The 27,326-nt window shown below is 40.6% G+C and overlaps 1 protein-coding gene across 1 annotated transcript in view; it reads left to right on the plus strand.

Moving 5' to 3' along the window:
* Nucleotides 1–10,499: 10,499 nt before the first annotated feature.
* LOC138593578 (ras-associating and dilute domain-containing protein-like) overlaps nt 10,500–27,326 on the plus strand; it is a 30,704-nt gene continuing 13,877 nt past the window's right edge. Inside the window, exons 1-10 of the mRNA XM_069664650.1 lie at nt 10,500–10,627; nt 13,165–13,361; nt 14,986–15,160; nt 17,597–17,826; nt 18,766–19,217; nt 23,477–23,773; nt 23,872–24,276; nt 25,415–25,452; nt 25,540–25,766; nt 26,127–26,239. Of these exons, the coding sequence (XP_069520751.1) occupies nt 10,500–10,627; nt 13,165–13,361; nt 14,986–15,160; nt 17,597–17,826; nt 18,766–19,217; nt 23,477–23,773; nt 23,872–24,276; nt 25,415–25,452; nt 25,540–25,766; nt 26,127–26,239 (2,262 nt within the window). The remainder of the gene's footprint in view (nt 10,628–13,164; nt 13,362–14,985; nt 15,161–17,596; nt 17,827–18,765; nt 19,218–23,476; nt 23,774–23,871; nt 24,277–25,414; nt 25,453–25,539; nt 25,767–26,126; nt 26,240–27,326) is intronic.

The raw sequence follows: 27,326 nt of genomic DNA on the forward strand, positions 1-27,326 counted from the left end.
CTATTTTCCTTTTTTTCTTTTTTTTTTTATTGTGCAAGAGAAGTGCTCAACAAGAATATAACATTAAGATGACTGACAATGTGTACAGACAACAGCCACGATGACAAACATAGACAAAGAGCCAAAAAAGAGTTATTAATAATAACAACAACAACAACAATAATAATAATAATAATAGATACAAATAAAACTACTAAATAATAATTAAAAAAAGCATGCTTGAGTAGAAGCTGCCTGTATATTTAGGAATGGAATAATGTATTTTGAATGAGGGTCGAAGGCATATGTTGTGTTAAATGAGAGGAAAAAAACATAATACTATCCCCTGTAATAAATAAAAAGGCTGAGAAATAAGGAGGGAGGGTGGAGGGGTAAAAAAGGGAGGGGGGGGTCAACACAAGACCCCAGGGCCATGGCGGCCTCGGACAGGTAAAGCTACAGGACAGCAACGTTGGGACAGAGGTATGTATCAATTTGAGGGCTTCTTTTTGTTTTGGGGTTTTCTTTTTCAGATTGCTTATTTTCTTTTTTTATGCCTGGCTTGAAAACTATCCTATAGGGATAGTAAGACACAGGGTTATAATTACAAATGTATGTGTGTGAGAGGTGACAGCTGGCTGGTGTAGTGGAGCTCCTAGTGTAGAGATGTGTAATAAGATAAGTATGGACAGAGCAGCCTACATACAGGTCCATTCTGCAGCTTTCCTGAACCCATGCTAAAATGAAAGTGAGAGTATAGATATAATGACTAAAATCTATCACACACACACTCATTAGCACTTACACTTTGGCCCCACCCACTGAGTGACTAACTTCATAGCATACTTCTATAGCTGAATACAGAAGTTTTAAATGGAATTTAAAGCCTGTCCCATCTCACAAACCTGTTATGCTGGAAATGTATGTTGTTTGTGTATGTTTTTTGTGTTTTTTAAGTTGAAGAGACAACAGACAACACATTTCATGTTGGGGTTTTTTTTGCTCTGAAATTTGATGGACTTAGAAAACTTAAACTTCCATTTTTGCTTTCCTCAAGCAGTTTTGTACACTAGCAAATAAGTACACCAATCGCTCCTAGACAAAGTGACGTGACGTGACTGTGACGTGTAAACATGCCCTATGACATAGCATTAAGTAACCCAGCCATTATGGAGATATGGTATCTTGTTACATACCATGAAACCATTACAACTACCAGAGCTGCTACCAGTGACAGAAATAGTTTCACCCAGAGGGGGAGGTCTGGTCTGTACAGCTGCACCGTTTCTCTGGGATACCAGGAATAACAGTATAGCAGTTGATACAGACTCAGCAAGGTACCACTGGACTGCTCTGTATTTAACATTTGTCTGTTTGGCCTGCTTTTCTTTGCATACGTGATTAAAGCATGTTAGAATCGTTAAATCTCAACCATAAGGAGGCGTCAGATGTACTTGTCACTTTGTGTTCTGACAGTCAAGTCCAATATAATATCTATCTACCATGTCCTTAGACGAGCTTATGCCAAAATTAATAACCCCCTGATGATACAGGCCTGCCCACTTTTGTGTCAGATCACTCACAAACAAACCCAAAAAGTATTTTCTGCAAAAATAGAGCTGTGGCTTCCTAAAGCTTCCAGTCTAGGAACAGTGTAAGAAATCAAAGGCCATACTTCAAAAGGCTCCCACCATGTGACTGGTTTCCTCTCAGATGCATGTGTCTGTTCACAGGGACTCAGAACAAGAGTCTAAATAGTCATAAAATGTTAGGGTTCCTCTAACAAAACCAAGAGTCTGATAATTGTGTCCACTTTTCACTGTGATTATGCTACATTCACTTGGTGGAGATGGTGGTAATTTCTCTATGATTAGGAGAGTTTGGGATTTGGGGATTCAATTTAACAATATCACTCCGTATGCATTAACACTTTATGGCTTGTATAACTAAGCGCTGTTTTCCTGTAATAACGACTTAATTTCAGTTGTTTTCTCAAGATCTCGAATTATTTATCTCGTTATCGCAGGATAACAAAGCTTGTTTTCTCATGATAACGGGTCGTCGATCTAGAAGACAAAACAACAGGCTGGTCACTGTGATATTACAGACCAGGACATGCCATGCTGTCATTGCCCACACGAATAAGGTAAATTAAGCCTATTTATATGTTTGTTTTGGGCTGGGAATATGAGTTATGACAAGTTATGACAATGACAAGCATCTTGCCTCATATCGACACATATCAGGACTGGACAAACATGTGGAACGTTAATGTTGTGAAACAGTTGCAGTTTGGTCAGGTTAAGGCACCAAAACTACATTGTTTAGGGAAAAACTATTGTGGTTTGGGTTAAATACAGTAAGTGCGCAATAGTCACGTTAGTTAAATGATGTGTTTACTAGATGTAAGTGACATAAGGTTTGTGATTTAAGGTAAGTGACACATAACTCGAAAGGTTGACTTTCAAGTTATACGTCCTGTAAGGTCGTAGGGTCAAACAACTTCCTCAAGAGATATTTCTTTTTTGCTGTTTTAGTTCAGGCTGTGTTTGGACGCTTTTTGAGATGAATAGTTATATCTGCCTGAGCCAAAGAGCTCTTAGATACTGAGCATTACATTTCTCAGTAATCTCTCAGTTGTGGTGGTGGTTTATGAGACTAATCAGTTTTAAAAAAAAACTGATCAAAAGATGAAAAGGTCACGCACTTTACTGCAAGCAAGTCAATTCAGGTCAAGTCAAACAGGGTTAAGAAATTTACAGTGCAGTGTAGTGTTCAAGGGAGAAAGCAGTGGAGAGACGGACCTATGCGTTTAGGAAGGTCATTCTGTTCAGCACACCCACACTGTGCTTAAACTGTGCTCTATGTAATATAGAGGCACACAGCCGTAAGTCCCCTGGTCTCCTGCTGCAGGTGTCACTCCTTCTTTCCCAACAGAGGAACTGATTACCGCACGTTAAGCCCTTCTGTTCTTTTCCAGTGTTCCAAGAAGAGCTCGCCTTCGCCCACCGGAGAATGATTTTGGGTCCATGATTAAATGGATATCCTTTCTGATGCAGTGACACTAAATGATATTACCCATGAGAGGACTTGCAAAGTGTGAACTCATCTTGACATGTGAGGGAAGCCCTTTGCTGTATTTACTCTGCAGGAGCTGTCACAAGTCCTCAGCATTGAGCAGTGTCACGTTATGCAAGTAGGGCCTATACAGAGAAGCTCCACCCCAGGACCTGTAAGCCCATTTATCTCTCCAGTCAGACCAACAGGGATTTCCCACTCACTCATTGGCTGGCAAATGATTTATTCAGGAGCACCATGACCGCCTTTAAGTAGTGAAAATGAATGTCTGAAATATTTAATTTATAAGTCAACAATCCTGGAAAGCCAAGAGGATGATTTGATAGAAAACACCGTCTTTGTAAGTAAGACAAAATAGATTAAAACGCTGCATTAACACCATTTACACCATGCTGCTCTTAATATTAATATTGTGATGTAAATTGATTGTTATCCTAATTTTTCATTTGTTGCTCCTTGTTTTAAATTGCTCTCGTAATAACATGAAAGCAAATCCCCAGCATGTCACACCTGGTTCACGTGTCTGCAGGGATGAGCACGCCATCTAGTGGTCAACTGGAAGTTACTGTGACACATATAGACGGCATTAGGATCAGGATTATGTTTATTTTTAGCATTAATGCTGAGATCAGTTTTAGTTTCAGGGGTAAAGTAAATCTAAGACAAAGTTTGTCTTAGATTAAGCAGCAGATTTGTATTCACATTTCCATTACTGTCCTTTGTAGTATTAGTGGCCTAATATTAGCATAAGCATTACTTATTTAGTCAGTTTTAATTAGTTCAAAATTTGCTGAAGTAGAGTAGTAAATACCTTAATGACAAAAGTACAACAAACTTTGACTCTAAGGAGCAGTGCAGAAATATTTTACTTAAAGTCCAGTTTACTTGTCTGCGGTACTACTCAGCTTTCACAGGATGATCAATATACAAGATATGGCTCTAAAGGAAGCTTTGACGAAGTCAAACTCCTGATATCAGGGTTCATCACCATCGTAGAAGTCAGCTCAGGGTATTATCTTCTTTATTCCCCTCTCTATTTTATTAAGAATAAAGATAGTGGTGTGAAGGACTTCGGGCTTTATGTCCTCCAAACTGCGAATAACACAAATTGTAACAGTCAATCATTTATACAGACTCTGTCCTAAGGCATTAAAAGGTAGTGTTTTGGTTTACATTCAAGGCTTAATGAGCGAGACAACAGGGTGTTTCAAAATATATTTATTTATTTTATATAACTTAATCTTAAACTGCAGATGGTTGCTGCAAAAATATGTTGGTCCAGTTTAAGTCTTATCTGAAATTGTGTCCTCAACATGTTGACACAAAAGCCTGACAATTTACTGTAGCCTATGTATTGTAGGTTTATTAAAATCCACCCTCAGCTCACTCTCGTCTCACTTTAGTTTTCAATGACACATTTCTTGCAATGACATGATTCATGGCCAGGTATTTCAAGAGCAGTTTGCACGTGTTGCCTACAATGTGCGAGAGAGATATAAATAAATAAAAACATATTACTTAATTAAGAGATAAGAGCTTCACCACTGTAACTGAAAATGTAAGAAAAGTAATTGGGAAAAATTTAAAGGGAAATATTTATACTGCGGCTCGCACACAGGCGTGTCAGTAAATTGCCAGGGAAACAGAACGAAGATGCAACAGAGGTCACATCAGGTCCTCAGACCTTTTGAATTTCTCACTTTCCACTTGGACACGAGTTGACCTGCCGCAAAACCCGAAGCTGGAAAGCTAACTGTTGGAAAGCTAAACTTTTGGAAAGCGATCTTTTGGAGGATTTAACCCCTGGAAAGGATCTTCTGGATCTACTCTCACCGGATCTTGTTGGAAAACAAATTTGTGGAACAACACTTCTGTGGGAAAAGTGAACACCTAGGAAATGGCCCTCAGGAGACCCCCCCATCAGCGAAGAGTCTGCTCCTTCGGCATCAGGCGTCAGCTCTTCAGCCAAGAGAAGCAGGCAGGAGAACCACGAGGAGCTGGGGAGTGTGAAGAGGCCGAGGTGGATCTGTGAGGAAAGTCCTGAGGAGCCATCTCCCTCGACTTCAACTCCGCGGCAAAGAGGTGCAGGGAAGCGAACCCCAGCACCCGAGGTAGCATCCTGCACCAAGTTAAGTTAAGTTAAGTTCTATTGCCTAATTAGGTAACACAATTACTGTAAATCGCCATAGGTGCTGCCAAAGAGAACAAAACTGAGATCTTCAAGATTACCACTTTAAGATGGACCACACCATCAATCAGATATATTCAAACATTTTATTATTATGATGAAATGTGAAATGATTTGAATATGAGGATATTAATGATGAATGAAGGTGGCTGCGGTCTGGGGAAGGCTTCGTTGAGGATCAGCAGCAGCTCCCGGGCTGGCGGACCCCTAAGGAGAGAGAAAAAGATGGATAGACAGAAGGGAAGGGGGGATGGGGCACAAGAAACGAGAACAGACAAGTGAGAAGGGCGGTGCAACTTATATAGGTACATGACAGGAAATGAGTGATTGAGGTGTGGTCCTGCTCCTGAACTTCAGCTAAACTTTATCTCCAACAAGTGAATGATCTGCTTTTACATCTGAGCAACAGCTTCTCAAATCACTGGGTATCTCCGTGCCCTCCCTGAGGAGGCAACTTGAAAACCCAGAAACCCATGACATGGACCAAATCTTGGATAGGACCCAGAATACACTGGAGAGATTCCTTGTGCCCTCTGGCCTCAATACTGTAGATCTCCCTGCAATCAATGGAGGAACCACTGGATCACAGGAGCTTATCTCAATCATCAATCTGGGAAAAAGGATTAAGTATGAAAATCTGACTGGCAAACAAAGTATCCTAAAATACAGGACAAAAAAAATATTTTCTTTACAGACAAAGAAGGTAATGTATGCAGTTGTCTTAATGAGTTTACATATTATACCTGTTTATCTATTTAATGTTAATTCTTAAATTATACAAAGGTGACATTTCTACGAACTCTGTTGTTCTCTGAGTTTTTTAAAATCAGGTTTAGATGACTGAACCAGAGGTGAGTTTACTTATTTCACAGTTCAACTGATTATTTAACTCACTTTAGTGTACTTAATCGTATTTTTCACTATAAGGTTTAGTTAATGATACTAATGGTAAGTCATTAGTTCATGACGACATTAACTGAAGTCTCCTGCATATTTTAATTTCCCTTATTTTGTTGTTCAAAGATGATTTATTTTAAACACTTCGATTTCTCTAAGGTATAGATAACAACACCACAGGTAAGTTATTCATTCATGACAACATTAACAGAAGCCTCCTGCAAGTTTGAATTCAACTTTTCAACAACTTTAAGAAGATTTTTCTCACTTTATTATATTTTTGTTTTTTTCACAGATCTGTAAAAGCGTTTAACACCATACAAAGGTAAGTTCCCTCCTTTCAGGTCGTAATATCTCTGATGCATAATGAAAATATGGTTTCACTTATTTACCTTTTGTCAAGTGTTAACTTTTTACATGATTATGAAGAACTCACTGATTCATATTTTACAGACTATTTGTGCTTTTTATTCTGTCCCAGCTTCACGCTCAACAATAGATAAGAGTTTCGTGTGGCAGCGTCTTCTCTCACATGTCACTTATTTTTTGTTCTTCACACACTGGGACCTCGTCTCATTCAAGGGCTTCTAGAGGACGGAGCAGACGACTGTTTATCAGGCGGTTGTATTGAAGTGTCCACTAATGATGATGTTTTGTTGTTGTAACAGGTGGTCCTAGTCCAGCAGAGGCAGCTGTTCTTCCCCAGCCATCAGGATTACACGCACTGCCGCAACATCCCCACAAGAAGAGACAACGTGAAGATCGAGAGTCAGCATCCAGGGTTTCCTTGACGACAGAGAAGACATGTTTCCGCCAGAGCAGATCAGAAGTTTGGACGACCACAGGATGATCTGAAGAGCAGCGGTGTCCTTGGTTCAGTGAATCAGTAAGTAATCCCCTCACTAAATCACACAGGCAGTGAGCATGACATTAGGTAGCGGTAGTTCAAAGCCCTCTCACAAAATAACCGATAGTAATATAAAGTCCAGAAATATTCATGACTCTTCTCACCTCACAGGACTCGACTCTTCGAGGTACCTGAGAGTGGGTGTCAACCATCCAGCAGCCGCAGCAGTCCTCTGAACAAACTGAGCCCCTCTCAGACCCCACACCCCGTCTGAAGAGCCACTGAGAGAAGATGAAGAGGAGCAGGCCAGAGGACGAGGAGCGTCCCAAACTTATCAGAACAGAGTGACTGTTCTCTGAGATGGTTGATTTTGGAAGCCCCTCACACACACAGGAAGCTGTACTATAATAAAAACTATTTCCTATACTAATATATTTCCTGGTTTCATAATATTTATAGCGACTAGAATGCTTCCATAGCAGCTGAATGTCTTATCAGATAACTCTGTAAAAGACCATGAAAATATCAGTCAAAATACAAGAGAGTTCTGAGGAACCAGCCCTGATCAGGGATGAAGATGATCACATTTAGAAGATTTTAAACACTTCAGAAAGTAAGGCTTTATCCACCATAAGGGCTGTAAAAACATGCACACATTTTCTGTTATCAAACAACTGAAGCATCTCATAATAATTGATAATGAGCAAAACATTGGAATCAGGTGTGTAAGAGTACGGAGAAACCTAAAGCATGCAGGAAGGTAGCTCTACCTCTTGCTCACAGCATTTCGGGACAATGCCACCATGAGGCTTTAAGAGTAATGTCTTTACTCTTTGAAATGTATTGCTATTAACCTCAGTGCAGAAATTCATGGATCCCAGACAAAAATCCAAGTGAATATGGAGACCCCTTGATCTCTCCTCCAGCTTATCTGGGTGAATTGTATATGACTTTGGTCCATGCACAATAACCTTAACGTGACATTCCTCTCAGCTTAAGCTGTACTTTGGGTTTAGTTCCAACCACTGTTGAGGCAGCTATGAGAGCTTAGCTCTGCAAGGTACATATCACTTCATACTGGAGGAAGTTTCACAAGAACAACGCTCCCTCAGGGACAAATATGTATCGTTAACCAAAGCTGCTTAGAAAATGTGGTTTCAACTTTTTGTAAGAAAAAATAATTGTTAACACTTTATATTAAGACAAACATATTCACTATTAATTAGTTGCTTTTTAGCATGTTTATTAGTAGCATATTACTTAATTAGTCATTATCAAGCACTTATTAACACCTTATTCTGCATGACCCTATTCTACAACTACTAGGCCATTAAATATGGGTTTTCCCTAAAAAGCCTCCTAATGACTGCTTGTTAATAGCAAGTAAGGAACTTGTTGCACAGTTGTGCTGACTTTGTCCTTCTGAATAACAATAACAATGACTTTATTGATACCCAAAGGGAAATAGAGAATAGAGCCGGTGTATCTCAATAGACCTCTATTTTTTTTCAAGATGTAACCAGTTCAGTCAGAGAGTCGGTCGTCTCTCAATTGGATGGGTTGGGGGTTCAATCCCTGACTGCTACATTTACATGTCGAAGTGTCCTTAGGCAAGACACTGACTAAACCCCAAATTGCTCATGATGGCATAGCCGTCGCGTAATGCATAGATCCTGATTGGAAACTGGCACTTAGGTCATCAGTGTGTGAATGAGTGTGTGAAAGGGTGAATGTGACATGTAGTGGTTGGTAAACTAGAAAAGCACTATATGAGTACAGTGCATTTACTCTGTTGGTTGCAGTAGTTGTGTGCCATAATGAATTTACTAAGTGTCAAGAGGAGGCAACTTTAGAATAGGGAACCTGTGTGGGTTAATTGTGTCAAACTGCTAGTAAATTAATCATAAGCAAGACCTCACTTTAGAATGGGTAACATATTCCAAGACAGACTTAATTTGAAAGTTATTTGGGCTCTATTAACACTTGTAATTGGGTGTTTTGTTACACAAGAAGAGACCATATTTATCAAGTGTTATTGAGGGAGAATGACTATTCCTGCGGCACTACCATGTTATCAGGCCCATACTGAGCAAAGCATATTACGATGGTTATTAATGTACAACAACCTCCTGACTTGCTATTAATAAGCAGTAATTAGGTTATTAAGGGAAAACCCTTAGTTAATGGCCAAGTAGTTGGAGAATATGGTCATGCAGAATAAGGTGTTAATAAGTGCATGAAAGTCATGCTACTAATAGGCATGCTAATAAGCAACTAATTAATAGTGAATATGCGTGCCTTAATATAAGTATATTAATATAAAGAGTTGTCAAAAAAAAGATTTTTATCTTAATTATTAACATTATTTATTTTTTAGCAATAATCAATACATAAGACAAAGCCATGCCTGGGCACGCCCTTACAGCGGTCAGGATGGAAGAAAGGGGGGCGGGGCTGGTCAGGGGAGATTCAGAATCTGACAATGATTCCTGTACGGCCCAAATTGTTTGTAGTTTGAGTTGTTAATTATACGAAATTTTCCTTTAAAGGTATTTAAACAACTTGACTGTAGTTAAACAACCTGTAGGCGTCTGCAAAATGTAATTAAACCACTAGTTTAACAACTCGTGTATAGCAGTACTGGGGCGATTTATAGAAAACTATATCTGTAGTTACACATGGTGGGATGGGTCTCATGCGATCACATAGTTCCATATCACTTCTATGTAATTCTATAAGACGAATAACTTCTCTGAACGTTTCACTGACGGCTGCAGAAATCCTGTAAGATCAGTTGTGATCTGTGTCCAGCCAGAAGATGGAGTCATGAACGCAGCAACGACTTGAAGCTACTGAAGTTCATTTGGTTCATGGCGCACAGGACCGTTTCTCTGCCGTCGACCACTTATTCTACAAATTGCATCCCAAAGTCTTCCTCAACGTGGACACACAAAATAATAGTCAATTGGCTTTATATTTGAATATCAAACTAAAATGCGTTGTACTGGATTTTATTTTGAAAGTTTTCTTCTGGGTGGGCGGGTTTGCGCACTTGGCACCTCCAAGCATTTGCGCTGTCGTCGCACATCTGGAGAGCGGGTTCGTTCGGAATTTAAAACACACTTCCCTCCTCCAGCAGCACACGCACTAAATTATATAATATAAACAGTTTTCGGTTTTCTGACCTGTCAGTTTCATTTTACTCATCTGAGGTGTCAGCGTCCGGAAACAGTGTGAAGTAAAGCTGTAACTCGAGCCGTCATCGGTGGAAGAACAGCCCGGCTGCAGCAGCCCCAACAGCTGGATGAGGTCTGGAAACATCTGCGGCGTCTGTTCCGTAAAATGCAGCAGCAGCTGAATCTCTCTGTGCCACTTGTCCTGGATGAAACATCTCAGGAATGAGTGTGCACATCACAGGCTGAAGGGACATGATAGGAGCCCTTTGTCTTTATTTGGAAATATCTGCAACAGTTTCTCTCACGTAGGAATACCCAGGCTGAGCAGACAGGAATGAATCAGATGAAACTTTCCTCTGAGGAGCTGCGTTCCCTTCCACCAAGACCTCCGATTATACCTGCAGCTTCACCGAAGAGACGGTTTGTTAAGGTGGGAAGGAAGACAAGTGATGGCTCTCAGCAGTGAGTATGAACGACTGAGAAACAAGCACAGCGTCTACACGTCATATTACCTAAGAGTTATTATGACTATATTGTACAGGAAAGTCTTATTTTTATGCTCTTATTTTTGGGAAATGTGTTTTTATCTTATCTTATGCTCTTATAAAGTAACCGAGAAACACCAGTCAGTCTGCTAGTCCTCTCGTTATTTGTAAGTTAAGTGTTGTGGGGGAGAGCGGGGTAGGGTGTCACACTTTTTACTCTCAAGTGTATTACTCCTCATTGACACATCTTCCAACAGCGAAGTCATTCTCATCCCTTTTTTTATAAACTATTTTAACACAAAGTTATTAATCTAAAATACACTAGTCTGACACATTGTGACAACCTACCCCATCACAGGGTTGGTTGTCACTGTAGTTATCAGTGGGGTTGCATTTAAATATAATTGTTTACTCTTTATGTTTATGGAATAGTTCAAACCATGAATGTGAACAATGATTACCATAAAATTCGGTGTATAAGAGGCACTTTTAATACATTTCTTTTTCATCTACAAAGTGGGCTGCGTTTTGAATACTGGTGCAACCAATATACCAGTATAAAATGTAGAGAGAGGTATTTTATTGTGTTTTGGTATATTACCCAGCATTGGTGCAATAATCTAGCTAAAGCTTCGTCATGGACATGCGCCATCATGATTGCCAGTGCAGCCACCACCCTAACAACAATCAACGTAACCGAAGGCCGAGCTCAACTACCGCACTGGTAGCACCGGTAGCTAGCAAGATTGCAAACTCGGCTGGCAAAAACAGACGTTAGGCTATCATTTGTGTTTCAAATGATAATAAATTGAAATAGTGTTGAAATAACTTGTATGCACATTTTTATTGATAAATAGCTATAGAAAACCCTTTTCCCCTCTGGGAATCCCCCCCAAAAAACAGACCAGTCTTAATATTCCAGTGTGACTTATATTCCAGATTTTACGGTATGTGTCAGAATTTTCCTCTATAATGGGACTAAAATGGAGGGATTTTTATGTGTTGAACAAAAACAAACTCTAAAAAAAGAATAATTTCATTTTCACCATGGATTTCACATCCAATGAAACAATTATCTTCGGCACTTATCCTGTTCGGAGTGGAGTCTATCCCAGCTGTCATTGGGCGAGAGGTGGGGTACACCTCCTGATCACCAGTCAATCACAGGGCTGACACATTGACACAGAGATCCACTCACGCTCACATTAACACCTACGGGCAATTTGGAGTCACCAATGAACCTAACGAGCATGTCTTTGAACTGTGGGAGGAAGCCGGAGTACCTGGAGGGAACCCACACATGCACAGGGAGAACAGGCAAACTCCACACAGAAAGGTGCCCTTCTTCTATGTACCAGGGTTCGAATTAGGAACCTTCTAGCTGTGAGGCGACAGCGCTAGCCACTGCACCGCCATGCAATGAGATGGGAAAATACTTATCTCCGTTAAAATGTCATTAAAAGGATATTGTTATTATTTTTATATTATTTGGGTTGGCTGTCACTAGAACGCCAACAAACCAGCAGTGAGACAACCCACTTGACCTGACCTCTTCATAAAGTTTTAATGTTTTAAATTTGCTACGTGAGCAAGCAACTGAATATAAACTTAAATCAAAAACAACAGCAACATGAATAATTCCACTGACAAATACAAATTCAAGCAAAATATTTGTTATGAAAATGATGAAACAGCTCCCTCTAGTTTGGCTGTAATAAGCACTGTGAAAACCAACCCGTGAGACAACCAGCCCCAGTCTCCCCCAATGGGTTTAGCCAAAGAGAAACAAAAGAATACAGTAATTACATGGAAATAACAAGAAAGGTATAGGAACATTTTTAACAAACCACAACTACACCATGGAGTATTTAGGTTCTCATTAACCTCAGCTAACCTCAGCTGTGTGATGTATTAAATCTATTAAACCACAATCAGCTCATATGCAAACATATTACATCACGGCCCTCATGTGTCGTTTTCCCACAGACTTAATATCATTATTCAGAAAACCTAAAATCTAAGCGATGGCGTCACTGCAGAGAACCTTTGAACCTTGGCGTTAAGGAGCTTACAGGCTTGGTTAAAGTAAAACAACACGTCTTTATTTCATTCATGTACTGAGGGAGCTGAGGGAGGCATGCTGAAGGAGACTGGAGGGTATTGTGCTGAGGACACACTCGTATGTATGTTTCATTGTAGCGTGGTGTTAGAACTTTATATTGAGGTATACTGGAGCTATTCTTATTTATTGTTATGTGTGCATGAAGTTTTCTGCTATTCATGCCCTTCTGCTAAATACTTAGTTGTTCTCGTCGCCATCTCATTTTTTCTTTTCATCACTTTAATTCCTCCCTGTTGAATCAACTGTAGTTCTAAATGTAGTTTTTCTATCTTCTATTTTCCACTCTTTTTCTTTATTGCTCTACTTTTTGACCCGCCCACCTCTACATCCACTAAATGGTGAGAATATCTGCATCTTTACTGAGCACTCCATTCTTCTCCTGTTTTATTCAGATCAGCTTCGTCCACTTCATCAAGCAGCAGGTCAGCTGAGGGCGTGGCCATCAGACAACCCAGCAAGAGCCGCATCCGTCGCCATACCAACCGCCTCTCAGGTGTCTTCCTCCGCGTCCCCACCTCCAGCTCAGGCTCCATGGCTCTGACAGCAGGCATCAGGTCCTCCCTGTCCATCCAACCCAGGAAGGGCAGCAGTAAGTCATACCAACCTTACATTTCTTTCTTCCTGCATGTTTGTCCTGGGATTTTATTGCAACTGCAAGACAAGGTTTACTGATGCTAGGTAGCAATTTAACATTAAAGCCCCTGAAAACGCAAATCAAGAATAACCTTTGTATTTTGGGCTTTATTCAAATAACAGTACGAATTTTAAAAGTTTTAAAGATTAGTATCTATCCAAATTTGTCTTTAAAGTTTCTGTAAACTTTCCTGACATTGGGTTTGAATTAAGCATGATAAAGCTCAGAAATGTATCACAAAAACTGTCAATTAATTCTGCTATCAAATCATAGAAATAATAATACTGTAGCTATTCGGCTAATACCATCCAGTTTGAGCGCCTTTTGTCGATGCTTATTAATTAGCACAGTGGTTGAGTGATGACAGCAGTTTACTTTTGGTGGCAGGTGTTGAAGCTCGGCAGACTGGGCTTAGCTCTAATAATTTAGCTTTAGCTAAACCAATGTGGGCATCTCAGCTAACATTGCATGTGTACAGTATACTCACTGCTAACTGTGACATAGAAAGCAAAGCATTTGCCAGCACGCCACTGATTGAACATTTGGAATGAATCATTTTCACATAGATTCTGTTTCCTCGGATTATAAGTTTTCACATTTAAAGGGCTGGACTACACTGACTGTCACATGTGCCGTTCAGACTCTTGTTGATGCTTAATGAGACTTTAAACTTTGATTTCAGTCATGCATTTTTTCTATTTCAAGCCTAATTCTCAAAGGCTTTAATAAATAATAGTTGCATTCATTTTAAGATGTAACGTTTATGTTACATTTCAGTTAACTATCAAGGCTGCCCCCTCCCTCTGGAACCCCAACACATCCGAGACTGTACCGACCTGAACTCATTCAAATCAACCGACCCACCTTTTTAGAACTGCTGTTAACCTCTTTTTTCATTGTTTTAATTGTGTGGTTTCCTTTTATTGTGTTGTTCTGTTCTTATTTTGTTTCTTTAGTTGTTTTAAAAATGTAAAAATGCCTTTGAGTATCGTGAAAAGTGCTACATGAATAAAATGTATTATTATTATTATTATTATTATTAAATATAGATTTAAAAAAAAAAGCCTGCAGGATTGAGCGAGGTCATCAATTTTGAAAAGTGTGGGCAATTAATAAATAGGGAGGGTCAAAAATAAAAATATTGCATTCTGGGAAATGCAGGATCTCGCACTCAGCTCAAACCATGTATAACAATACTATAGTTATTCCACATGAATATCTGTGCAATTATTTCAACCATACAATATGGTTCATTTACTCTATTAAATTGATTAACTGAAGTGTACATTACGAATGCAAATGTACAGTTATGTCACTAGATTTTTAAATCTGGTTTTGAATGGCATAACTCTGAAGAAATGGAGAAACCAGCTCAACTGACATCAGTCGGCCCACGTATTCCATTATTTCCTGTTAGTAAGGGTTTATTGTAAAATAAAAGTCCAGACGAGTATATCCAATATAAGTATTTTTGATATACTCTGATTGCCTCGCTACCTTGTCTGTAATAAATACCTATCTGCCATCAGAGCTTTTTAACCAAACAGCCTTGAAACTTCTTTCCTTTGTTGTCATTCAGTTATCTCTGCAGACGCTCTGAAAGCTGACGACCCCTCTGAGCTGTCCAATCAGATAACTGCTCCAGGGATCCTGAAGATCTTTGGAAATGACATCTGTGAGGGAGCTCACTACAAGAGCGTCCTGGCCACCACACACTCCAGTGCAAAGGAGCTGGTCAAAGAGGCCCTTGAACGGTGAGGCCAAGTGTTATCTGTACACGTGTGTGTGTGTCTGCCTGCCATATGTGTCTGCTTTGTACGTGAGAGCTTGTGTTTGAGTCCATCCAAGCACTTCCTGTGCTGTTAGACACGTTTGTGCTGCATCATTTGTATATAAAAGCGGTCAGAACAGTCCGTGATGCACAAAACTTTGGCGCTTGATAAAAGGAGTGTTCATGTTGTTGTGATTATTTCAGATGAACAAAGCCGACTTGACCCGTCCTTCTGTTGCATAGTGAACATAGTGTGCGAGTGTGCCAATAGTTCATTTAGTTGTTCTAAAAAGTTTAGAACAAACCACAGACTTGCGTGAAAGACAGCCAGTGTCAGCCAGGCCTGTCTCCGGAGAGTGAACGTCTGTCAGTATTTGCAGACATTTCAGCCAAAAACATAATGGAATGATTAATGCAAGTGGTTTTCAGCTTGTAGAGGAAAGAGTAAATCATTTTTCTTCCCCTCAGTGAAAGTTTACACTCTAGCATGACATTTAGCTATATCATTACTAGATATCTAAATTAGTTATGGTTTGGCAAATACAGTGAGCAAAATGGCAACTATGACTGTGGAGAGGGTCAGTTCTGTAGGCCTGCTGTATGGAGGTTTAATGGAATATCCATGGTAAGATGTTACCTTTGTTACGTTGAAAACAGTTAAATCAATTTATCAATTATGATGATAATGGCCAAATTATGTTCTATCCAAAAGTATCACATGTTGCAAAAAACCCACAGATCATAACACGACTATAAGCTATAGCCTATACAAGCAAAGTAAGCAACTAGCTTGGCAAAATTTTAATCTCGAAGATCCCAGTTTTGTTCTCTTTGGCGGCACCTATGGTGATAAACGGTAATTGCAGGAGCACACTTCCCAGATATCCAGACAGTGTTTCATGTGTGACGTCCACAGTTGGCTCCAGTTGTAACTCTTGATTTTCCTGGCCGATGGTTGCTTTCCTTTTTAGACTGTTTGCTTCATCTGAGCATCGAGTTTGTTTCTTTTTCTTTGGATTTTCACTTATTTTTGAAGTTGTATCTGTAGTCATCCATCTTTTCTTTGTTTGTTCAGCCATAGTAGATTACTGTTTACTCGCAACACTCAGACCGGAAAAGCAGCCGCTTAGCTCCGCCTACGGTGGATTATATACAGGAACTGGGATAGTTCGGTCTTTTTGAAGTAGAGTTGTACAAGGTATTTATCAATAATAGTGTACTACTTACATTAGCTAACAGTCAGCACGGCCAATGTTTGGAGAAGAGGCCAAGAGTACCACATACTTTAGCTACTTAAAAGAGTCCTACATATTAAGAAAACATTCAGTGTATGCTGTATTTGTTATTTCTAACTGCTTCACCTTCCTCAGTTGATGGTGCTGCTGTCGGACTTCCAGGTGACCCACTTTGAGACACCTCCCTAACCCCAATCTCAGATCACATCAGCTATAGTCTGACGACAATGTAGCCTCTGGGCACAACGGTGAACATGCCAAGGCATGTAGTGATAAACGATTTCCTTTTCCGCGTGCTGCATTGTATACAGAAAAAGAGCCCTTTTTTCTTGTGATTTACTTTCATTACTTTTCCGAAATTTAAACATCATGATGCAGATTAGTAAAAAATCTAATTGAAGCTTTGTCCGGTCTGTCCTCAAGAGGAAATGCTCATTTGTTGAACGGAGTTCAGATCAATCTGATGCATTCAAGGAAGTCTGGAAATCTGAATGGCTTTCGTGACACCGCATCAAGGGAATTAATCTCTAGTTGAATTTTTGATCTAGAACGGATTGTTAGCTGTTAGCATGCAGATGTCTGTTTAAAGAGATAATAAGAAGCTAAATCGTTGTCAGATAGCCGCTGATGGGAGCCTGGATGTCATTACAGCCGATTACATTCCTCCTGCTTTTGCTCTCCACACGGACTGTTTTTCCTGCATATGCTGCAGCCTGCGGATACGTGATTGGTCAATATTACTCGGACTAGAAGCGTAATACAGATTCTACATTCCTATGTATCCGCTTGCCATCACTCCATAGTAGCTAGCAAAACTGGCTATAACTTGGTTAAGCATGATACCATGGACCAAAACTTTGTCTTGTCCAGTCAGACCTCATGTGCACGCAACACTTTGACTCACAAACACACTAAATGAAACCTATTCTAAGGCAAATTATATCACTAAAACTGCAACCATTCATTGGTAACTTAAGGCACCAAAACTTTTCTGATAGGTGTAAGAAAAGATCGTGTTTTGGGATAAAATAATACATCAACATAAGCTTATGGTTTTTTTTGACGGGACATGAGTATTGGTCAATTTGCAAATCCAACCCATCAGGGCTTTATGTAAAGTAGTCACTGTTGTTTAGTTAGTGTATCAGTATGATTATTTTATTCAATCTGTCTACGTCTTGTAGGTATGGCCTGGGCAAGAAGGAGGCAGAATCCTACATTCTTTGTGACACTATCGGCTCCATTGGTGATCATTGGAAGACGGAAGGTTTCAGAATCGTGGGCGACAATGAGAAGCCCCTCCTCCTGCAGTCGCTATGGAAACCCAGAGAGGGCTTGGCGAGAAGGTTCGAACTCCAAAAGAGGAGCTCTGTGGAGGAGAAGGCATCCAAAGACAAAGACACCATTACAGCTGGTACAGTGTCCAATTATATCCTCAGGGTGCTTTAGGGACTCATAATTTAACAGCGTGACACATTGTAAATCAGGGTGTCTGCATGTCACGGAAGACCATTTTTACTATTGAATAAAGCATTGTCAGTGTTAAATCCAGTTTTAGAGTTCTCACAGTAAAATGTGGTTTGTTGGCACGCTATTTTTTTCCAGCTCAAATCAGCCAAGCCACACAAACCAAACTGTATTTAATATGTCTACAATTTCTTTTTTCTTTCTCTTCAATTTCTGTTACAAATTTGGACTTCTGTTTCATTCTACAGACATGAAATAGTCTAAGAAACTTAATTTATTGAACACAGACACATTGTGATTTAATAAAGCTTTTTCCAGTGGCACACCCGGTCTGTTAAAGTTTTACATCCACTGATATTTACAAAGCATGATGCAGCAGAACTTTCCGCAGATGCTGGAAACAAACTCTTTATGGCACTGTAAATGTGCATGGTGGAGCACTTTCTGTGATTACTACAGGAGGCCGGAGCTGTGGTTGACACAGCTGTGGTCATGGTGTAAAAGTGCGTCCTGTTTTGTGTTTTGCTTTTATGAATGGTGCAGCCTGTGATAGCCTTCTATCAGTGTCAGCTTGTGGATGCCTGCTCGGTGGGTGAACTTTTTTTATTTCCATGAGCTCTGTCTTTCTTTCCACTGAGGTCTGTTTCCTGTGTGGGGCTTCTCCATGTTGACTCTGGCATAAACACACCATGTACAAATGAGCGAACACACGCAGGCTCACACACAACCCACCTTACTTCAGGAAAAAAACGGGTGTTGCCCTATCATTGCATTTCATTCCCCCTGGGCTTAATGTATTTATGTCGCAGCTAAACATGCACACGTTTAAACAGCAGTTTCAGTCTCATTCCCAACAGTTGTATTTGTTTATTTATCTCTCTGTTAGGTATCAATGCCCAGGCTCGAAAGCTGCAGAAGAGCCGCTCCAGAGTGACCTCCACCTTCATGGAGAGGACGATGGGACGAAACCACAAAATGTGGAGGAGCAAAAGTGAGATGGACCTTTTAGATTCTGACACAGAGACCCAACAGGACACAGATCATGCTAAATGTCAGAGGGATCGGAGCCGGATCCTGAATCAAACTTCAGTGCACATTTCAAAAACAAGCCCAGAACAGAATCACATTCACAGTCTCGCAGTTCCCTCCGAGGGGGACGGCGGGTCGCAGGCCAAAACAGAGACGCTCTGTCCGTCGAAGCCGAGAGGCGAGCGGGAAGGAGAGGAGTCAGAGAGGGAGGAGACGGAGAGCAGCGACGATAGCACCACACAGTACTCCATTCACCCACCTCATGACTGTCCATACCTGCTGCTGCTGCAGGGCTGCAGTCCCGCACAGGTATCTCATTCAGTCACACTTTACATTACAGGGGCGAAGTAGGTGAAGCTATTTTTGTTGCCCGAGGTCATGGAAGTAAAAGTGTCATTCATTTTTCCCATAGACAATTTTTAATGACTCACAGATGGGGCTCTCGACTTGGCAAGAAACTCCGGCTTAAATCTTCAGACCAGTTTAAAAATATTTCATAAAAAGTACAAGCCTGTGTTCTAAATTTTAATTCTGTTATATTATTTTGTTAACAATGCTAATGATAGCAAAGACTGAAAGCACAATAGAAATCACTTGCAAAATGTGGTTAAATTCTGGAAGTAGGTCTGTGGTGTCTCTTTTCCATGGTAACAGTGGCCAAGGCTAGTAGGTGCAGTACAGTAGTAGCCATGCTAAAAACGGCAAAACAACAACGTTAATATAATTAAAACTAGCAGCCGAAACATCTGTTGAATAACTTTATAGTTACATCATCTGGCAGAGTCCAGTGTTCCTGTGTAGCTTTTTAGGATTTAACATTCAGGATATTGAAAAATTGAAATGTGACAAAACACTTCCTGCAAAAAGTTTCCCATCCCACTTCACAACTTTAATAGAGACAGATCATAACAAGTCAATATCTGTAAACCACGCTAACTAGAGGGAGAAAAATTGTTTGTTTGGATCCCACAGTTTTCCCTGCTCCATGTTGATGCCTCATGTCTTTTTGCCTGTATCCACATTTGTTTTCTGAAAGCTCATTTACTGTTGGGATGCTTACACCAACTTATTTTTGGGGTCTTTACTCAGACACTACAGCTTTTGGGCATTTTTTTGTTGTTTGCTACCAAACGAAAGTGATGGCAACTTTATGCAATACAAAGACAGCCACGAAGCTTCCCCTCCAGTTTGGGCAGGACTTAATTGAGCTTTGTCTCATGGCTGTTTATTAAAATCCTCCCTGAAAAGACATTTCTCCAATTCTATTTTGGTCCGTAACGAGCCACATTTTATCAAGCCTTGGATTTCTGCACAAGCATTGTGCTTGGGGCTGTAGTAACAGACATATTTGGCATTTAAACAGTTGGAGGTGTGTACATTTTTGGCCTCTATAAAAACAAAATCACAATCACAAAAGAAAATCTGTTAAACAGTTTGTTCATCTGCTCTTACGTAAGCTGTGAATGTTAGCAGGTCCCACTACCTAGCAATAAGAACAGTTGTAATGTAGCATTACTTCCAATACTTACAGCATACATTCATTAGTATGGTTTTGGGTATGGTTTAAAAAGAATAATGCAGAGCGTAGAACAACAATATTCACTGTGTAGAATAGTTTTCCTCCTTGTTAGAGCTGATCATGAATGCGTCTTAAAATGTTACGCTCACATTAGTAGCTCTGACCTGCTTCCATGAAAAACAACCTGGGTTAACATTTGCTTAATTAGCAAGCCAGCTACTGCTGATAAAATCTATCAGTGTCTCAATTCAGGGGCTGCATACTTCGGAGGACACAGGCTAGAAAGATGCATCATTCGTAGCCCGCAGAGACGAGTCTGCTCTACAGAGATTTCCTGTTTGCATCACTAGCTGTTCCCGCCCATACCCTTGCGTCAAAAAGAACCGCCATCTCATTGGAATTGGCACGCGATGATTCTCGGGATACATTGGACTAAGAAGGATGCACCCAAAGGATCCTTCAGGATGCATTATATCAGCCGAATTTGAAGGAGCCTTTGAAATGGGATAGCCTTCAACAAGCAATCTGCCTTGAAATACATCCTTCGAAGGATGCCCCTGAATTAGAACATAGCTAGTGACAGTATCAATTCTCCCACTTAAATCAAAGTTTCAGTTGTTTTAATTAAGGACCAATGGTTAGAAAACTGACTCCTAGATACCTAGTTTTGGAGGTAAATCAGCCCTTGTTATTAAATCATAATCTCTTGAGGCCTAGCTACAGTAACTCAGGGAGCAAGGCTCAGCGAAATGTCAATCCATTGCTCTCACATCTCGCAAAAATCACTCACTCACATCACTCACATGTATACGAGTTGATTCCTGCGAAAGTTTTTACCTGTTAATTGTATTCATTTCAAACAGATCAATGGACTAACCTGTTATATTTTTCCCTTTATTCTGTTATATTCTCCAGAGCTGCAGCTCTAACAACATGTTTCCTCAGTGTAAAGAGAGAGATAGAGGGGAGAGTCATTATTTGAAAGGTCAGCAAACTGAACGTAGGAAAACCGTGTGTCAAAACACCGACCAGGAAACTGAAAAAGACAACCCTGGCACTGCTTCCTGGCTGATTACGCATGGTTTCAACAGCGGGCAACCACCACACACATGCAGGCACACACACAGAGGCTAATCCTGATACACTGCTGTGATTCTGACTCTGCGTCACAGTTGTTTTCCCAAAAGTCATAAGACTTTAATCTACTACCATAAATGTTATTAGAGATGAGGTTTAGGGAGTTGTGTGTGCATAAATTCAGCTGGTCATATTTGTCTCATTGGAAAAGACAGGTAGCACAAAGAGATTGTCAGACATAATAAACCCTGCACATTGTTCTTGTCACTCACTGTGGCTAATAAAACATTGTTTGCCTAATCTGTCTTGGATCAAGACTGTAATTCTAATACCTCCACATGATCAGGCTGTTGTTTCGTAGCTAGTTGTGATTATCTGCTTAATAGTGATTCAGCCTCAGCTACAGTTTTATACATTTTATGTACCTTGTGTTGAAGCCAGAATACATGGTACACACTTAGAAACTCAGCGTTTCCTTTGCTGTGGCAGCAGGAGTACATTAGATTTTTCTTGGTTAGTACATTATGTGTACAGCCTGTTTGTTGCTAGCTATGCATCCTTAATAATATCACACTTATCAGACTTAATCACACTTAACAGACGGACCTTGCTTACCAAGATAGCACTCAGTAGCTGACAACTTGATATTTACTAACACCAGACTCTTCTTCGGCTCCACCCTCTCATCCAAATATGGTCATTGCTGGCCAAAAAACCAAGGTAGCGAAAGCTAAATACCACATTCTTGGCTTCAAAACAGTAGTCCACCATCCTTTGGGTTATATCACAGTTGTTAAAGGACCAGTTCGTCGGTTATCAACCTCAGTCTTATCATGCTATTATGGAGAGCTCAGGGGCAGGTCCAGACTTTTTCGACTGGTGTGGCCCAACTGGGGCACTGACTTGCAGGGGTGGCATGAAGTATGTGTCTTCACACACGCAAATGAATAGCACTTAATTAACCCTTCCTTCTAAGCTTAATTCTTTAAAGACTCAGACAATTTAAGTACTAAGGGAAATGTGCCACATTGAAATGGAAAGAAAGCTACTAGACAGCCTGTTGCAACACAGCCCAAATAGTTGAATTTAGTCCCGCCTCTGACAAGGCAAATAGCCAATCCTAGTTTAGTATTTTGAGGTGGGACTTGGGGTGGCAAATCAGATTTGAAGGGGGCCCAGGCCACCCCTGGTCACCCCTCTGGATCCGCCCCTGGGACAGCTAATGCCATTATGGAATAGGTACGTAAAACGCGTCATCTGCCAGGGACCACGGAGCTTGCTAAATTACATTTCCTCAATCAAGGCCAGCCGCCTCCGATGTCATGTCTCGTTAAAAATTGTCACGTTTGAAATGTAGCCTGCAGACCTGAAGATTCTTTAGACGATCCACCGGTATATTCTCGTCTTTTTTCGGATTCTGTACCGCTCTGAGCCATTGCCTGCAGCGAAAACGGTAGTATTTCACTCCAGCGTCTCTCGCTGCGCCGTTCCTTTCAGAAGAAGGGGTGCAATGCACGCTGGGTGTTGTAGGAATGTAGAATGGGCGAAACCACAAGCTGTTTGTACAACTTTCTCCACAGCTATGGCGCCAATTTCAAATATTATTGCTTCAATCTATTACAGAGAACACCAGCTTTGACAGACAGCGGCTTTTCCCAGGGTCAAATTGCTCCATTCAGTCCAATTCGTATGCAGGTCAAAATACAATATTCAAGTACAGTAAATGTTCTTAGCTGCTTTTCACTTCTGTTCATTGAAATAGAAGACAAGCAGAGTAGAAGTGAACTGGCTGGTTTAACAGCCAAACAAACAAAGAAAAGCGCACTACATGAACATATCAAAACAAAAATAAAAGAAGAGGCATTAGAGTACCCGACACCATGAGTTTGAGACAAAATCAAAAGAATGGAGAATATCCACTCTGCTGTTGCAGACTGTATGGTAAATTCATGTCATTGTTCTCTTCACACAGGACTTTGTCATCTACCTTCTTGCTGGGCAAAACATTGTATTTGGTCGGCAAAGTGATATTGAAGACGACTCAAAGCCTGACATTCTTCTCTTTGCTGCTGACATCCTCCCGAGACACGGCTATTTTCATCGGCATAGTGTTGGCAGCCCCACGATGTTTGGCCCGTGTCAGGACGCCGTGGTCATGAAGAATGGTGAAGTGCTGAGAGAAGAAGTGCAGCTTAACCCTGGTGATGTCGTTGGATTGGGACAGTGCTACCTCTTTCTTTTCAAGGATCCCTTAGCTTTGACAGAAAAGGTAAGTATCTTCCTTTACCTTAACTCACTGGGTGAAAACATACAAATATAAATAATAAGGCATGCTTCATGATTCATGTTTCTTTCTTGGAAATGAAGGAAGTGAACAATTCTGCTTCTGGACCCACCATGACTGCTGTCCCCTGGATGCTGGATCACACCACGTCTGCAACAACAAAAAGCAATGCTATGATCATCTGCAACACCTGCATCACAACCTGCACTGACCTCGAGAGCTCAAGCAGCAAAGGGTCCCTAAAAAGAAGCCTTCCCTTTTTAAAAGCACCTGAAGGCCACAGCCTGACTCTGACGTACGAGAGTGAGGACGAGTATCACATTGTAAAGGAGATACTAGCAGGAAGTAGCAGCATCAGAGACAGACCCCCACTGACTGTTTCTTTTTTGCTGTGCCTGTGTGTTCAGTATTCATCGTCATGTCTTCATACAACAGACCTGCGCAAGCTGCTTTTGCTTATTGCAAGCGGAGTTCAGAGTGCCATGTGGGTGAGTTTTGGAGAAACAGATGTTAGAGGAGATGGTGTGATTTTTAAGAGGTCCTTTTGACAAAAGAGAACTCTCCAAGGAGTACTACATGGCTAACAGCAAGGTGCAAACGGAAATGGAGAAGGCCTGCTCACAGCAGTATTTATAAAAGCAATTTTTAATGTTAATCTATTTTTATATTAGCACTAGAGGTCATTAGCTTGTAAATGACAGCAATTCCTGTAATCAAATGAACTGATAGCAACACAATCCCAAAAATATGGGAACAGAATAGACATGAGCTCTGCTAGCTATTGTAGATGATAAGAGCTAGCATGATCACTATCACTGCTTGCAAGCGGGTTGCGGTTAGCTTGCCAGCCTAAGTAGTTCACTGGCTAGTCCTGAGTGACATCACCAGATTGCGTCATCTTTCTAACCCACTTTAGATTAAACCAAGCCCACTTCATGACCAACTGTTGTGTTCCCATGACACCGTGCCAGTCGTTCCCCACACCAGTCCCCAGTTCTCAAAGCTCCTAGACCAGGAATTCAGCTAATGGGAGTGTTAGCCGCAGGGCTTACTGTGCTAACTAGCTAACTGTAGCTACACTAAGCAGTACATTTAGCACGAACAGCAAGAGGACACCAGAGGAAAAACAAGGAAATATTTTCTCTATAGAATATGACCTAGTTTTACCAAAATCAGTCATGGTTTTGTTCAGTATGTGAGGCACTCCATTATGGCTCGTTTGTGTGCTAAACAACAGTAAATTCAGTGCTCCATATTAGCTTTCCAAGCTACTATAGCTATAATATTATGTTAGACCCGTGTGAGTATTGAGTTTCCATGGCATTACAGGCGTTAAGGCTTTTGTCATACAGAAGTTTGATTGAAGAGTTTGAAGAGTTACAGATTATTTTTGAGGTAACAAAACTTTATTCATTCCATTTGAGTCTGACTACATCTGATGAAACTGTTGTGATCAATCTGCAGTCTACTTGATTATTAGTTATATACTTTATACCTTATCGTCTTACCATTTTTTAGTTAATGCTTTCTTCTAAATATCTTCACTTTTGTATAAGTAAAGGTTTTAATCATATTGACACTACATTTTGGTGGACTCATTCTAAAGCCTGTTATGTTGTCACACAGGAGCACACTAAGGACCTGGCTGCAGCTCAACCTGAAGCGTAAGCGCACTTAAAGCTTTTTCCACATCATTTCAGTATATTACAGTTCACAGACTACACTGCAGACTTCCCTCTTTTGTATTGCAGTCTTAATGCTGAAGGCTTAAACCCTGAGGAATTTCAGGATCTCGCACTGCATGAGGCGATCTCAGGACTGCGCCCCCTGGTGGTGTGGATGTCCAACAGCCTGGAGCTGCTGCAGTTCATCCAGTTTCAGCTGCCTCTTATTCTGGAGTGGAGAACCCAAAAAGAGCAGGGACTGGAAGAGGACGAAGAAAGGGAAGATGAAGGGAACAAGGAGGTGGAGAACTGGGGTGAGTCACCTGTTGAGCTTCATTTTTGATTCAGGGATCATGGAACAATGTCATTTCTGGTATGGTGGTGTTGTCGTAGATGTAAAGCCAGATTTAGCAGGTTGAAAGTTTAGAGCTAAATACAAATATTTTGTGTTTATCGTCTGATGCTTTAACTGCTAAAAAGAAGTGTTAACTTGTTACAGTACATGTTTATATTTCTGTGTAAAAATGAGTGCAAGTCGTTCTCAGTATCATTTTTTATTCCTCAAAGTTTACAGTTTCCCAGTGAAACGAAAGCACACATTCAAAATGTCACTGGAGCTGGATAATACCGCTGTATCATAAAGACTGAAGCTAGTTTGTATGTGTGATTTTCAGCCCTGTTGGAGCTACGCCTGTCCTGTGTTCGTTCAGCAAGTGAGGAGACATTGGCTGTCCTGGAGGAGGTCTTGTTGCTTGCCTTCCAGCAGTGTGTGTACTACATCACTAAGGTGAGAGGATTAAATTGCCCCAACTGATCCCTTCAGTTTACAGCCGCTGTAATGGCTGCTACTTAAAGTCTGCTGGCAAATGTCAAAGTATCAAGTAAAGTAAAAAAGTAAAATCTTTTAAAGTAAAGTCAAAGTGTGCACTAAAAGTGGAGATCGGATTATTTCTTTAAGTGATATTATGGGAAGGACCGCAAATAAGAAAGTCTTCACTCTCTTCATAGTCACCAGACTCCATAGACAAAAATAGTCATTTTACCTTGCCTCTACTGGTGTGTTTAAATTAGTTTTATTGTGTGATTTTTGTTCTTTTTAAAGAGTTAGCTCATATCCAACACAACACATTAACAAAAGCTAAACTAACAGACTGTTGCAGTAATAGACTCCTGTGCTCTGTAAGGTAAAAATGAGTGTTTTGTCAAGTCTGGTGGCTATTAATTGAGAGGTATAGTCAAAAGTTGCGCCCCTCAGAGGCAAAAACAAGCGCTCTAAGTGGATGTAGTTTGACAAGCAGTTGCCGACTGAAAATCTCCTCACGCAATTCCCAAACTTCTTTAGACATTTCAAAATGTCAGAATTACCCTCTAAGCTTAATGACTATTTGTACTCAGTGCCATGCATGAGTAACTAAACATCGACCTTATCAAAGCCAACAAGGCACTTTACATGGCCAAGGGAGGAGACAAAGTCAGACTTGTTCGGCACCTTCCTCTGTTCCTCTCACACATGATTCTGATGTTTCGTTCAAGAAAGGAAAATAATCAGAGTCGGGCTGAGAAGAAAAAGAGCCCAGTTAGCTCCTCTGACAGCTTTCTAATAGAGCAACCAGCCATACAGCCAGACCACACTGGGGGCTTTATGACATTGGAGAGAGACAAGACACCATGGTCCTTTTGTGTGCGTGTGTGTGTGTGTGTGTGTGTGTGTGTGTGTGTGTGTGTGTGTGTGTGTGTGTGTGTGTGTGTGTGTGTGTGTGTGTGTGTGTGTGTGTGTGTGTGTGTGCGTGCGTGCGTGTGCGTAACCATGCTTTAACCACGCTTCGGCAAGACAGTGCAGGATCTTAAATGATATTATAGACTTGATGTGAGAG

Source organism: Semicossyphus pulcher, unplaced genomic scaffold (genome assembly GCF_022749685.1).
Source record: "Semicossyphus pulcher isolate SPU_LCO1_2020_fin unplaced genomic scaffold, fSemPul1.0.p SCAF_16, whole genome shotgun sequence".
Lineage (NCBI taxonomy): Eukaryota > Metazoa > Chordata > Actinopteri > Labriformes > Labridae > Semicossyphus > Semicossyphus pulcher.